General features: G+C 44.8%; 1 protein-coding gene across 1 annotated transcript in view; it reads left to right on the forward strand.

Annotated features, from left to right (window-relative positions):
- LOC128830151 (disintegrin and metalloproteinase domain-containing protein 20-like) overlaps positions 1–15,648 on the forward strand; it is a 191,173-nt gene that overhangs the window by 13,526 nt on the left and 161,999 nt on the right. The window contains exons 5-6 of the mRNA XM_054015910.1: positions 9,848–9,924; positions 10,455–10,662. Of these exons, the coding sequence (XP_053871885.1) occupies positions 9,848–9,924; positions 10,455–10,662 (285 nt within the window). The remainder of the gene's footprint in view (positions 1–9,847; positions 9,925–10,454; positions 10,663–15,648) is intronic.

Raw genomic sequence — 15,648 nt, forward strand, 5'->3', positions numbered from 1 at the left:
GGGAAGGGGCATGACAGACTTACAGTCCAGGTGGTGGTCAGAATTAGCCAGATTCGGTGGAGGTGGTGATATTGGTGTCTTTCTTTGTCTGTCATCCAGTCTGGTCAGGCTATCTCTCATGAGGAGAATGGTGAATGTCCAACAGTGTTATGGTGGATCCTGGCCCCAGGAGACTGTGTGGGTGGCAGCCATGATGATGAAGCTTGTTCCTCCCAGTCCTCCTGTCTTCCAGCCAGCAGATACATCTCTGAAATCATAATTTCTCCCCAAAGTTTCTTTGTTTTTAAGGATCCCAAAAGGCAGTGATACCTAGAATGTCCCAGAATGTCCCATGCTCTCATTTTAGTCACTCATTAGACCTGATTTGCAACACATCAGTTTAGGACCACTGATTTCTTGCCCCATACTACTTTTGTTGACCAGACATTATTTCAGCACAGTCCTTGAGTTACATCACTACGTTTTTTTGTTTGGATTAATTCAGCCTTTTTGTTTCCCTTTTGTATCTTTCCCCATTAACATTTGTTACAAGTGATTGGAACATTTAAGCCACTGCTGCTCTGGATTCCCCTCAGAGCAGTCCTAATAGGTGTCCAAGAGCGGGTGCTTGCTAGGCTCTATGACAGAATGGTAGCACAGATGAGATCTACATGTTAATCTGTGAATCTTTTTTTAAGACACTTTTGCCAGAGAATTATACTTTTGCTCTTTACACTGAAAGCCGGGAGTAGGTCTGTTAATTTGTCTCATGTATAAGTTAATTAGCAAGCATGAATTATGAACACCTCATGAAAGAGCAGCTTCTAAGCATGTGTGCATTGCTGCTGATCACAAGAAATCTGAGTAGGTGACCATGCGGTGCTCATGCCTTGAGTCAGGATGGGGCACTGACTCCAGACCACAGTCCAGAAGGGCTCCCTTTTTCCTCTGGGAGGCAGGCAGTTGACAGAAGAGATGGTGCCACAGACTTTTTCATGGATGATTCAGCAGACATAGCAGAAAGGGCAAGAGGTCCAGAACTGTGGAGCCTGGAGTGGAGAAGACTGTACTTGGAGGAGAGATTGTTGGAGCTGGTATCCAGGTATCAGAGAGAGCTGATAGAACTGGATCAACAGAAGCTTGTTGACCAGGTCAAACACAGCTGGCTCAAAGAGGAGAAGAGAGTCAAGTCATGCCCATGGGACCAAAGAACAAGGACTTATATATATAACAGGCCTTAACAGCAACTAAAAGGCAATCAGGTGGGGATAGAATGAATCCCATCACTCTGCCTCTAGCCTGAGTCAATATGGACACCAAAGGATGCTCTGGGATTCTGCTTGTGGAAATATGGGAGGTTATTTAATTTGATGTGTTAATCTGCATAATGATGTAATAGGATTAATCTCTGAAGTTTCAGGTGCAAACCATCAAGGCCAGACTCAGAGGCTCAGAGGCTCGATCTCTGTCTACCCTCACCTGGGAAACTAAGTCAATGCTGAGTGTGTCTGTGGCCCAGATTTCAGCTGAGAGCAGCAAGATACTGGTACAGCTAGGAGAAGATCTGGGCCAGACCTCCTCTGGGAGCAGGGAAGATTATGGCACAGCTGACAGGTGTTATGATTCAAAACTTCTCAGGAAAGGGGAAACTCAGGCACAGGCAAAAGGTGCCATGTGTCAGAGTTCCCCTAGATTGAGTGAAACAGAGAATAGTAAAGAGTGTTGCCAAAATTACAATATCACCAGAGGGTGGGAAAAGCTCCCGAGGGGTGTGAAACAACCACTGGAAGAGTGTAATGGAAAGGAGGTAGAAAAATTCTCCTTAATCTATGCCTTCAGGTTATTTGGTCATGATGTAATTAAACTTGAGGGAGATGGAGGAAGAAACACACCTCACCTCTCCCCAGGCGGGGTGAAGAAGGGAATTCTACCTCGCCCAAGGACAGCGACCACTCCTCTCTCAGAAGGAGACCCAAGGCTCTTGGGACCACCTCAATGTATCAGAAATACCAGAGTGATGAGCATAATGGGGGGACCGCTAACTCTGCAGTTAGTTTCCCCTTCTCTGGGATAATGATGGAGGAGATTTATACGATGTAGGTAGGAACCTACCTATGATGTTTTCATGAAATTGTATTTTGGTACGATCATTGGAATCGTTTAATGACTGAATGCATGTTTTAAGTTTGAATTAATAAGTAGTAACAGAAGATGCACTGTCTGAAGCTGGGGTGCCAAAATAGCCCTGGAGTACTGGTCAATAAGGGAGATTCCTGTCAATAAGGGAGAAATGTGATGGATTGGGAATACGTCTGTACAATTTACAAATTCTGGTTCAAGTTGGGAAGTTGTACTATGAAAACCTGCTGTATTATGAGTGCCTATATGCATGTGGATCCATCATTGCTGACAGGTCTGTAGCAGGTATACACAGGTACACACCAGGCAGAAATACAATGGGATGGTGCTTAGGACCCTACGCCTCTATTCAGGATCAATCCACCTGAACAATGGGTGAGCTGCATTCTTTGCAAATCAGTTTAGCTGACTATCCTGAAGGGAAGGGGAAAGAGCAATGGAAAGATACCCAAAGGACAGACTAAAGGAATCCAAGGGGTTTAAATTAGCGAGCCACACAGAAACAGGGAGAGCCACACAAGCAGGAAGCTTTGTGATCAATGAGAGGAAAAAAACACAATCATAGAATCATAGAAGATTAGGGTTGGAAGAGACCTCAGGAGGTTATTTAGTCCAACCCCCTGCTCAAAGCAGGACCAACCCCAACTAAATCATCCCAGGAAGGGCTTTGTCAAGACGGACCTTAAAAACCTCTAAGGATGGAGATTCCACCACCTCCCTAGGTAATCCATTCCAGTGCTTCACCACCCTCCTAGTGAAATAGTGTATCCTACTACCAACCTAGACCTCCCCCACTGCAACTTGAGACCATTGCTCCTTGTTCTGTCATCTGCCACCACTGAGAACAGCCGAGCTCCCTCCTCTTTGGAACTCCCCTTTAGATAGTTGAAGGCTGCTATCAAATCCCCCCTCCCTCTTCTCTTCTGCAGACTAAATAAGCCCAGTTCCCTCAGCCTCTCCTCGTAAGTCATGTGCCCCAACCCCCTAATCATTTTTGTTGCCCTCCGCTGGACTCTCTGCAATATGTTCACATCCTTTCTGTAATGGGGGTCCCAAAACTGGACGCAATAGTCCAGATGTGGCCTCACCAGTGCTGAATAGAGGGGAATAATCACTTCCCTCGATGTGCTGGCAATGCTTGTACTAATGCAGCCCAATATGCTGTTGGCCTTGGCAACAAGGACACACTGCTGACTCATATCCAGCTTCACATCCATTGTAATCCCCAGGTCTTTTCTGCAGAACTGCTGCTTAGCCAGTCGGTCCCAGCCTGTAGCAATGCATGGGATTCTTCCATCCTAAGTGCAGGACTCTGCACTTGTCCTTGTTGGACCTCATCAGATTTCTTTTGGCCCAATCCTTCAATTTGTCTAGGTTATTCCGGACCCTATCCCTACCCTCCAGCATATCTACCTCTTCCCCTCAGTTTATTGTCATCTGCGAACTTGCTGAGGGTGCAATCCATCCCATCATCAAGATCAATAATTAAGATGTTGAATAAAACCGGTCCCAGGACCAACCCTTGGGTCACTCTGCTTGATGCTGGCTGCCAACTAGAGATTGAGCTGATGATAAGTACCCGTTGAGCCCAACAATCTAGCCAGCTTTCTTTCCACCTTATAGTCCATTCATCCAATCCATACTTCTTTAACTTGCTGGCAAGAATACTGTGGGAGACCGTATCAAAAGCTTTCCTAAAGTCAAGGTATATGACTTTCCCCATATCCACAGAACCAGTTATCTTATCATAGAAGGCAATCAGGTTCGTCAGGCATGAGTTGCCCTTGGTGAATCCATGTTGACTGTTCCTGATCACTTTCCTCTCCTCCAAGTGCTTCAAAATATATTCCTAGGGGACCTGCTCCATGATTTTTCCAGGGACTGAGGTGAAACTGACTGGTCTGTAGTTACCCGGATTCTCCTTGTTTCCTTTTTTAAAGATGGGCAATGTGTTGGAACCCTATGGTACAGTGGGGCCTTGCCTACTGTAGCGGGATGATCACCTGCTCCTGCCTGGATGGGCTTAAAACAGCTCTGGAGAGGGCGGGGGCAGGGGGAAAAGCTGGGCTGATTGGGAAGCAGCCGCAGCTGGGGCCACGCCCTAAAGAGGCCCAGCTGACCCTATAAAAGCCAGGGAAGCCAGGAGCAGACAGACTCTGTCTCTGCCTTTAGAGGGAGAAGGGCCTGGCTGCTGGGGAGTGTACCTGGGTACCTAAGGTGGAGCAGGGCTGGGGGAAGGCAAGAGGAGCTGGAGAGCTCTGGCCTGGAAATACCCGAGGCTGCCGGCGTAGTATAAGGCTGAATAGGTACTGAGGTTTCAGGTGCAGCCCAAGGGTAGGTAGAGGCAGCAGGTCCAAACCCACCTGTGATGAGTGGCTTATATACTGAAGTCTGCCCCAGTGATTGGGGGCTAGATGGGGACTGGGCAGTAGCCATATACTGAGGTGAGGTGGGGATAGGGGGTGGGGGTTCCCCTGGAAGGGGGAGACCCAGAGACTGTGGTGTTACTGCCAGGGGGCAGCAACCCAGTGGAAAGGGGCACCGGGGTCTGGGAGGGACACGGGGGCACAGTGATAGTGAGACGTCGGCCAACAGAGGTCTCTCCGAAGGCTGGAAGCTAATTCCCTGAGAGACCTGCTTTTCTGAGCCCAGATGACCCCAAGAACTCTGGGTAACCCAGGGGACTCTGATATGATCCCAAACAGTGCCCTGGTGTGGTAAGTAAACTGATACAGGTATAGTGCATGTAATGCTTACTGTTTTGTATGATCTGTGCTCTCCTGTGCGTTACATACTGGAGTAGGTCTGTTTTGTCCACTTATTACAACAGTGTCTGCACAATGGGTCCTTGATCTTGCTCTAGGTATTTAGGCCCTCCTGTAGAATAAATAAAAAATTAATAGTAAACTTCAGTCCTGCTTGTGAGTATCCTTTCTAGCATCCCCCACGTCTGACAGTTTGACTCTCCCTTTGAGTATCCACTTGTTTTTTTAAGCAATTTGAAGGGGAAGATTGGTTTATTTTCTAAAGAAGTATTCCCAAATCTCTTATTAAGGCTCTGTTGGAAATGACTTGAATCAAATAGTTCTTAACTTTACTGTAGTTGTCTTCCAAAGTGGAAAAATAATATTGTTCTGGAATTGGTCTGCCTCCAGTTGGTGGGCAGAACGGGAAGAGCCCCATGTCTGGATATAGAGGCTCCTAGGAAGAAAATACAAGGTAAGACTGCATTTTCACTTCAGTTTCTTGCTAACACTCCTAATACATCAGAAGCTTGTTTCAGATGGTGTCAGATTTTCATATAAACCTGTAATCTTTCCTGAACCTCTTAAAAACAGAACAACGCTTGAAGCAGAACAACCTGGAACAACGCTTCCTCAGCTCTCGTACACTCACGCCCCTTCTCTACCTACGCTACATTGATGACATCTTCATCATCTGGACCCATTGGAAGGAGACTCTGGAAGAATTACACCACGATTTCAACAGCTTCCACCCCACCATCAACCTCAACTTGGACCAATCTACATGGCAGGTCCACTTCCTAGACACCACAGTACAAATAAGTGATGGTCACATTAACACCACCCTATACCGAAAACCCATCGACCACTATGCCTACCTTTATGCCTCCAGCTTCCATCCCGGACACACCACATGATCCATCGTCTACAGCCAAGCGCTGAGGTACAACCGCATTTGCTCCAACCCCTCAGACACAGACCAACACCTACAAGATCTTCACCAAGCATTTTCTCAAAACTACGATACCCACAAGAGGAAATAAGGAAACAAATCAACAGAGCCAGAAGTGCACCTAGAAGCCTCCTACTGCAAGACAAGCCCAAGAAAGAAACCAACAGAACTCCACTGGCCATCACCTACAGTCCTCAGCTAAAACCTCTCCAACGCATCATCAGTGATCTACAGCCCATCCTGGACAATGATCCCTCGCTTTCACAGGCCTTGGGAGGCAGGCCAGTCCTCGCTCACAGACAACCCACCAACCTTAAGCATATTCTCACCAGCAACCACACACCGCACCATAGTAACTCTAACTCAGGAACCAATCCATGCAACAAACCTCGATGCCAAGTCTGCCCACATATTTACACCAGTGACACCATCACAGGACCTTACCAGATCAGCCACAACATCACCCGTTCATTCACCTGCACATCCACCAATGTGATATACGCCATCACGTGCCAGCAATGCCCCTCTGCTATGTACATTGGCCAAACTGGACAGTCCTTAGGTAAAATGATAAATGGACACAAGTCAGATATTAGGAATGGCAATATACAAAAGCCTGTAGGGGAACATGTCAATCTCCCTGGACACAATAGCAGATTTAAAGGTAGCCATCCTGCAGCAAAAAAACTTCAGGACCAGACTTCAAAGAGAAACTGCTGAGCTTCAGTTCATTTGCAAATTTGATACCATCAGCTCAGGATTAAACAAAGACTGAATGGCTAGCCAAGTACAAAAGCAGTTTCTCCTCCCTTGGTGTTCACACCTCAACTGCTAGAAGAGGGCCTCATCCTCCCTGATTGAACTAACCCCGTTATCTCTAGACTGATTCTTGCCTGCATATTTATACCTGCCTCTGGAAATTTCCACTACATGCATCTGAGGTGCCAGAGGGCTCTTTGTCGCTTTTTGAAAAAGCAGGTGATTCAAGGTTGTGCAGTTTCAGTGTTATGTTGACTATGCTTCAGCACTCTTCCTTCCTTGGACATAATTGTATTAGAAAAATTCATGTAATTTCCAGTTGTCTTATTTTTCTGTTAATAACTAATTCCACTGGTCTACAATTTTCGAGAAATCATCTGCTTCAGAGATAAAATGTGCTATTTATTTTGTATTTTGATGTGCTGAATTCAAATAAGACAATTAAAACAACTGGCAACTGTTTCTAAGATATTTAAGTTTTTACATTTTATGTCTATGTATATTCTGTAGATAGTAGAGTTTTAATCATAAATTGTAAACCTAGGTCTTTTCATGTGTTTATGGTTGCTTTACATGATATTTCACCTGTCCTGTTTATGTAACACTTTAAAAATCAGCAAAAGGGTTATATAAATAGTTTTTTGCCTTTTTGTTTCATAATAAATTTTATTATGTACATAGTTTAGTCCTATTCAGTGTCTACTCGGCGCTTCTTGGCTTGTCTCTTGTATTCATTAAATGGAGCATCTCTTGTCACTGTCCAGCAATAGTTCGCAAGAATTGATGGGCTCCATTTGACCTGATAGCGTTTCTCCATTGTTGCAATGTCCTGGTGAAATCGCTCGCCGTGCTCGTCGCTCACTGCTCCGCAGTTCGGTGGAAAAAAATCTAGATGAGAGTGCAAAAAATGTATCTTTAGTGACATGTTGCAACCAAGGCTTTTGTATGCCTTGAGGAGGTTTTCCACCAACAACCTGTAGTTGTCTGCCTTGTTGTTTCCGAGAAAATTTATTGCCACTAACTGGAAGGCTTACCATGCCATCTTTTCCTTGCCATGCAGTGCATGGTCAAATGCATCATCTCGAAGAAGTTCACGAATCTGAGGACCAACAAAGACACCTTCCTTTATCTTAGCTTCACTTAACCTTGGAAATTTTCCACGGAGGTACTTGAAAGCTGCTTGTGTTTTGTCAATGGCCTTGACAAAGCTCTTCATCAGACCCAGCTTGATGTGTAAGGGTGGTAACAAAATCTTCCTTGATTCAAAAAGTGGTGGATGCTGAACACTTTTCCTCCCAGGCTCCAATGACTGTCGGAGTGGCCAATCTTTCTTGATGTAGTGGGAATCTCTTGCACGACTATCCCATTCACAGAGAAAACAGCAGTACTTTGTGTATCCAGTCTGCAGAACAAGCAAGAGAGCAACAACCTTCAAATCGCCACAAAGCTGCCACTGATGTTGGTCATAGTTTATGCACCTCAAAAAGTTGTTTCATGTTGTCATAGGTTTCCTTCATATGGACTGCATGACCAACTGGAATTGATGGCAAAACATTGCCATTATGCAGTAAAACAGCTTTAAGACTCGTCTTCAATGAATCAATGAACAGTCTCCACTCATCTGGATCGTGAACGATGTTGAGGGCTGCCATCACACCATCGATGTTGTTGCAGGCTACAATATCACCTTCCATGAAGAAGAATGGGACAAGATCCTTTTGACAGTCACGGAACATGGAAACACTAACATCACCTGCCAGGAGATTCCACTGCTGTAGTCTGGAGCCCAACAGCTCTGCCTTACTCTTGGGTAGTTCCAAATCCCTGACAAGGTCATTCAGTTTACCTTGTGTTATGAGGTGTGGTTCAGAGAAGGAGGATGGGAGAAAATGTGGGTCCTGTGACATTGATGGTTCAGGACCAGAAGTTTCATCCTCTTCCTCTTCCTCGTCTGACTCAAGTGAGAATGATTCTGGTGCATCAGGAACCAGCAGTCCTTCTCCGTGGGGTACTGGGCGTATAGCTGATGGAATGTTTGGATAATGCACAGTCCACTTTTTCTTCTTTGACACACCTTTCCCAACTGGAGGCACCATGCAGAAGTAACAATTGCTGGTATGATCTGTTGGCTCTCTCCAAATCCTTGGCACTGCAAAAGGCATAGATTTCCTTTTCCTGTTCAACCACTGGCGAAGATTTGTTACACAAGTGTTGCAGCATATGTGTGGGGCCCACCTCTTGTCCTGATCTCCAATTTTGCAGCCAAAATAAAGGTGATAGGCTTTCTTAACCATAGTGGTTATACTGTGCTTTTGTGATGCAAAAGTCACTTCACCACAAACATAGCAGAAGTTATTGCACTGTTCACACAAGTACGAGGCATCTCTGCTCACTTTGACTAAACAGAAATGTGTCCCTTTGCAAAATCAAACACTGACAAATAAGAGAGCACGACACTGTATGATTTCTAGAGCTGATATAGGGCAATTTGTTCAGCAGAGTGATGTAAGCTTCGTTATGATTGCATCATCCATGACTTCTATGAATAACATGATGCAATTCATATCATATATGATGCAATACCAGCTTCAGATTGCATCATTCATTGTTTTGCCTAAAAAGCAAGTACTGTCCAAACCCAGTCATAGATTTATTCATAGATCCAGTCAAAGATGTATTTTAGTCATTTCTGGTTTAAACTGAGATCCCTTCCCTTTATAACTCACTTATCCTCTGCCATTCCCAAATCAAGGGTCATATATACTGACCCAATAGCATACCTTGAAAACTAGAGCCAATCAACAATTTTAAGCATCATTTTCGTTCTCAGTGACCCAGAATTAGTAAAGTTTGACTACAAGTATTTCAGAAGCATTTTGGCTGTAGAGCAGTATTATTGATGGTAAGGTAGTAGAAGCGTTAATAGTAAGGTATTAGGAATTCATTGTGTGAAAGGTGTAATATTTGAGAACCTCTCTTTGAAGCTCACTCAATCTCTGCTGCATTGTCTCTGCACTGTTAACATGAGTGAAAAGCAGCAAAACTTGGTTTTGACACCAAAGTCAGCAGATCTGACTACACAGGAGAACAGATCTGCTGAGTGAAAAGGTGTCATTTGTACACTCCTTTTTCATATTAGAACCCCATTTTGAGATCAGATGCAAACAAAATTAGACTTTGCACTGTGTATATTTAATTTTGTGTAACTAGTATCTGTTATTCTGTTTGACTAATATTAATGATAGAAAAGAAAAACTTTTTTTTGACCTTGCAGGATGATTGCTACTACTCTGGATATGTAGAGGATGTCCCAGAATCTGTTGCAGTTCTCAGCACCTGCTCTGGACTCTGGTAATGTAGACTCCTCAGTATGCTAGACTGCAAACATTATGAATTTTCTTCTTCTGAAACGGAAAGGTAGATTGAACATAACAGAATAACTGGTTAGTGCCCCTTTATCTTTTCCTAATGCAGATTTCATGCTAATCAGTTGTTAAGTGTCATTTGCTATTACTGCATAGGGCTAGAATCACAAGTCTGTAATCTTAATTTTTATGTGTGTTGTGCAGTATGTAGTGCAGTGATCATGGATCTGTGGCTTGATGGCCATTCGGGGCTCTTCGGGCTCTTAAGTGTGCCTCTCAAAGGTGGCTGTGTTACCAAGAACATTTCTATTCAATTGTAAATTGGAAATGTTTTTCCCTCAATAGCACTTTCCTGTCAGGACGCAAAGGAGGAGATTTCAGTAAAAGTTCTGTAAAATCTGCATTATACATCAAAAATAATTCAGATGGAAAATTCCTGACCAGTTCTAATATGTTTGCAGAGTTTTTTTAATTTTCTCAAGTCTCTAAATCACACTTCAATTTTGCAATTCTTAGGGGCCATTTGATGATTTACGATTTAAACTATGAAATTGAACCTGTTAAATCTTCCTCTACATTTCAACATGTTATTTATCGAATGGCAGCTGATGAAGATTCACCTGATCAATGTGGAGTAACTGATGAAGGTATCAAAGATCAAGCCACTAAAGGCAGAGAACATCAAATATCTATGGTTCAGATGGAGAGACAACTTGAAGTAGATGTAAGTGTTTTTTATGGGCTCACATAAAGTAAATGCATATTATGTAGAACGGGGTAATCAATAGGCAGAATGCGGGCCAAATCTGGACTACCATATGCTTTTGAATGGACTCCACCATCTTTTTTTTTTTTTACTCATTATTTGTTTTTTTAATTATTTTCTCTGGAGTCTGGACCTTGATTATACCTTGACCAAGAAATTTGTGCCTTAACAAAAGATAATTCACTATCTGTGATGTAGAACATACTAAGCTATGCATGTTAGGCCCATTTTTCAAACTCATTGTTGGAAGTAACCTCAGTTGTGCTGGAAATTCATTTTGTAGTCAGGGGAACTAATTAATTCTGTTACCCCTGAGTTTACCATCCATAAGTCTGGTAGCTAAAAGCATTCCTATCTATTGATTGTGAAAGAAGTAGTTTGTCACCATCATGGAATCTATTCAGCGTGTGCCTAAATGCCCCAGTTGGTAGTTCCAGCTCTATTTCCCTTTGCTGATTTCTTTCTAGAAATGTTTTCAATTCTGCTTTGACTTGATTTTTTCAGGGGCAGATAAATTCCAGTATTCCACTTCCATCTGGCAGAAGAAGGTCATTCCTCCCCCCCTCCCCCCGTCTGTTTTACTTAGTGGAGTAGGCGAGCTGTCACACCTTTCTCCTCCTTCTTGCATCTTGACCCATAGGTCTAAATGAAGGGGAGTGCACTGGGAGCAGGTAGGTGAGATTAGGCCTCAGTTCTCCAGTGCCTGTCTCCCCTAGCTGTGGAGATAACCCACAATGCACAGAAGCTACAATACATCTCAGGAGGATCCCTCCTACATGAAAGACTAGGTCTATGCCAGACCCTGCTAGGACCCAGATCTGCAACCATCCAATAAACAGTCCCTGGGAAAGACAGAAGATTCGAAACCAAGGAAAAGGTTATGGTCTGTGGGACATGTGGCTAGACACTAGCTGAAAGAAATCCTCCTGGCATATGCAAGCTCCTGGGCTAAACCCCCTGCTAATAACATTTTATATATGTTATCCCTTCTCCTACCCACACCTAAGTCTCCTCACTCCCCTGGAAGACTACAGTTTGGGCCTCAGTGGGGTACTGTGGTGAGGTCTGTGAACCCCACACTGGAGAAGTAAGGATTAAGGAGCAGCTCTAGGCCCAGAAAGCCCCACCCAGCTGCCCCTACTGGGCATGCTCACAGTCGACGCTGAGCTCAAAACGGAGCAGTTTAGCTCAGTCTGGGAAGATGGAGCAAGAGAACAGTTGAGTGTTGCAGACTCTGGTCGAGAAGCCACAAACGCTCCATGCAGCTGGACCCAGTCCTCCATGCTAAGCCACCACAGGCCTTTCAATCACAGAGCTCAGCAACAATGAGCTGCAACTGTGAGAGGAAGACCCTTTGGAGCATGGATAGGAGAACTCCAGAAGGGACTCGGAGGCAAACCAGCAGCACCAACAGAGGAACAGAAGCCAGTGTAGAAAGTTGTCCAGGGATCAGGCATAGAGGCGCCTGTCTCATTTTGGATTTACTGCTTCATTGGGCCCTGGGCTGGAACCAAGTAGAGTAGGGAGAACCCGGGTTCCCTTACTCCCAGCCATTGATGCTTGCTGCTGGGTGACATAACCCAGAGAACTGCCACCAGGTGATGCTGCTGCGACTGGACCAAAGGCCACCGCCTCCGATACATGGTGGAGAATATGGGCAACACCTGAGTCCTGTGAAAAGTGTAACTCCCCCTCCTGTTCACTGGCCCACTATGAGGTTGTAGAGGTTGTTCAAATAGGGGAAGCCTGCCTTGCGACTTTTTACTCTACTTTGGGAAACTGAGCCTGGGGCTCCTCTATGTGCTCTGCATTGTGTGTCAGTGTGTGTTCACCGCAGACTAGACCCACTCAGACAAACTATCAGGAACAAGGTTTATTCTGTAAAGAACAAAGAACAGGATTACAGTCCAGCAGCCTCCTCTCTGCTTGCCTGCTACATGATCCCAGCTCAGTCAGTGATGAGACCTCCTGCTGAGAGAGCAGAGGGTACATTGTACAACACAATCCCGTTTACAAACATGTTCTAACTCTCACAATATCTAAACCCTAAAACAAATAAGCCCATGTTCTCCTTTTGTCTCATTTAAACTCCTCTCAGGGTGCTTTTTAAGCCCTTTTTGGTCCTACCTATAAAGAACATAGAACAGGATTACAGTCCAGCAGCATCCTCTCTGCTTGCCTGCTATGTGATCCCAGCTCAGTCAGTGCTGAGACCTCCTGCTGGGGGGGAGAGGGTACATCCTGGCAGGAACCAGGAATTTCTCCCAACATGCTGCAGTTTCAAGTCCACAACTTGTAGTTCCCAGGGCTGCTGTTGAAGCACACTGGACCTTGGGCAACAAAAGGACCACTGATTAAATGATCCTAAAGAGGTCACAGATACAGAAAAGCTGATTAAATTAATTTTGGAGAACCCGCAACAGCAAGGGCAGATACTGCAACAGATTGTTGCCCAGCAACAACAGCTAATTTGCGAGCTGGCGGCCCAGAACCAGGCACAACAAGAACACCTGATCCAGCAGGTGGCAATGCTATTACAACTCCAGGGGGCATCCAACATCACAGTTCCTGAGTCTGTAGTAGGTCCTAAAACTGCTCTCCTCTGCAAGATTCCCACCTGGCTTATGAAAATGGGCCCTGGAAATGACCCCAAACTTTCCTGGTCACCTTTGAATGGGTAGCCACCATAACATTGGCCACCCAAATAGCCCCATACTTGACCAGCCCTGTGCAAGAAGCATATAGGAGTTTGGACCCCACTGAAGCACTAGACTACACCAAGGTAAAAGCAGCCTGTGACGTTGTGCAGTCTATATGGTTTTATAAAAATTTAATAAGTGAATATAATGTAACTGAAATATGCTTCATGCAAAAGCTCTCTTGTAAGGTATCATTACAAAACTTATAATCTACTGAGTGTGATCATCCTATTTGTATAAATGTACCACTCTTGTACCTGAAACTAAAAATATAAAATATAACTCTGAGGGCCTATTGTAATTATATTAAGGGTGGGCCATTAATGGTGGTTTGGAATCTTGATCACTCCCATTAACTACGACCATTGTCTGCAAATGGCTGTGTTTTACCTGTAAGTCTTCCTGTATATGTGTGTGCTGGCAAGTGGATAATGAAGTCTTGCAGTGACATGTAATCATGTCACCTGAACTGGAATCCATCTTTAACCTGGTGCTTTTCCAGTGGGGGGGGGGTGGAAACCCAGAGGGACAAAGGATTCCCACCTCATGCAAAAGATATATAAAGGGGTGGAACAGAACAAAGGGAAGAGAGGAGAGGAGCCATCATGAAGAATCCCCTAGCTACCACCTGAGCTGGAACAAGAGTTGTACCAGGGGAAAGAATTGTGCCCAGGCCTGGAAGGTGTCCAGTCTGAGGAAAAAACTTACTGAAGTATCTCTGAGGGTGAGATTATCTGTATTCAGTTTAATTAGACATAGATTTGCACATTTTATTTTATTTTGCTTGGTGACTTACTTTGTTTTCTCTGTTACTACTTGGAACCACTTAAATCCTACTTTCTGTATTTAATAAAATCACTTTTTACTTATTAACTATCTCAGAATATGTATTAATACCTGGGGGAGCAAACAACTGTGCATCTCTCTCTATCAGTGTTATAGAGGGCGAACAATTTATGAGTTTACCCTGCATAAGCTTTATACAGGGTAAAATGGATTTATTTGGGTATAGACCCCATTGGGAGTTGGGTATCTGAGTGCTAAAGACAAGCACACTTCTGTGAGCTGCTTTCAGGTAAACCTGCCGCTTTGGGGCAAGTAATTCAGACCTTGGGTCTGTGTTGGAGCAGACGGGAGTGTCTGGCTCAGCAAGACAGGGTGCTGGAGTCCTGAGCTGGCAGGGAAAACAGGGATAGAAGTAGTCTTGACACATCAGGGGGCAGCTCCCAGGGGGGTTTCTGTGATCCAACCCATCACAGAGCCATACTATATTGTTTAGATACCAATCCCAAGTTGTTTCACTGGAGGTTTCTCAAAGAGAGATCACTAGCCCTGTGTGGTGGTCAAAAGGACCAGTGTTGGCACTGGTTATACCCAGAAAAACAGACCGGAGTGAAGGTGGTGGAAATTATTGTGTTAGGATAGTTCATCCATATTCTCCCAGTCGTGATGAAGGAATGGGTGAAGCGCTATCCACCATCAACCCTCGCAGAGGCCATGACCCTAATGGAGAACTACTAGTGTGCTGAGAGACCAGCCTTACTGACAGTGAGGGAAGTGCCCCTGGAAGCAAGTTTCTGATCCCTAGCAGGTGCCAGTTCAGAGGGAAGGTTGAGAACAGCTAAAATGGTCATCATCCTAGGAGATGGCCCTGGCTGCAGGGAGAGACCTAACTGCAGAGGTGGAACGGCGAGAAGGTTTGTGCTCCCAAAGAGGGGGATATGCCCTATCAGGAGGACCCACGGCACCAGAGGTGGGCCAACCAATAGCAGATCGAGGGACGTGATCATTCCCCTCTATTCGACATTGGTGAGGCCTCATCTGGAGTACTGTGTCCAGTTTTGGGCTCCACACTACAAGAAGGATGTGGAAAAATTGGAAGGAGTACAGCAGAGGGCAACAAAAATGATTAGGGGGTTGGAGCACATGACTTATGAGGAGAGGCTGAGGGAACTGGGATTGTTTAGTCTGCAGAAGAGAAGAATGAGGGGGGATTTGATAGCTGCTTTCAACTACCTGAAAGGGGGTTCCAAAGAGGATGGATCTAGACTGTTCTCAGTGGTACCTGATGACAGAACAAGGAGTAATGGTCTCAAGTTGCAGTTGGGGAGGTTTAGGTTGGATATTAGGAAAAACTTTTTCACTAGGAGGGTGGTGAAGCACTGGAATGGGTTACCTAGGGAGGTGGTGGAATCTCCTTCCTTAGAGGTTTTTAAGGTCAGGCTCCACAAAGCCCTGGTTAGGA

The sequence above is a fragment of the Malaclemys terrapin genome, chromosome 1 (assembly GCF_027887155.1).
Source record: "Malaclemys terrapin pileata isolate rMalTer1 chromosome 1, rMalTer1.hap1, whole genome shotgun sequence".
NCBI classification, from domain to species: Eukaryota; Metazoa; Chordata; order Testudines; family Emydidae; genus Malaclemys; species Malaclemys terrapin.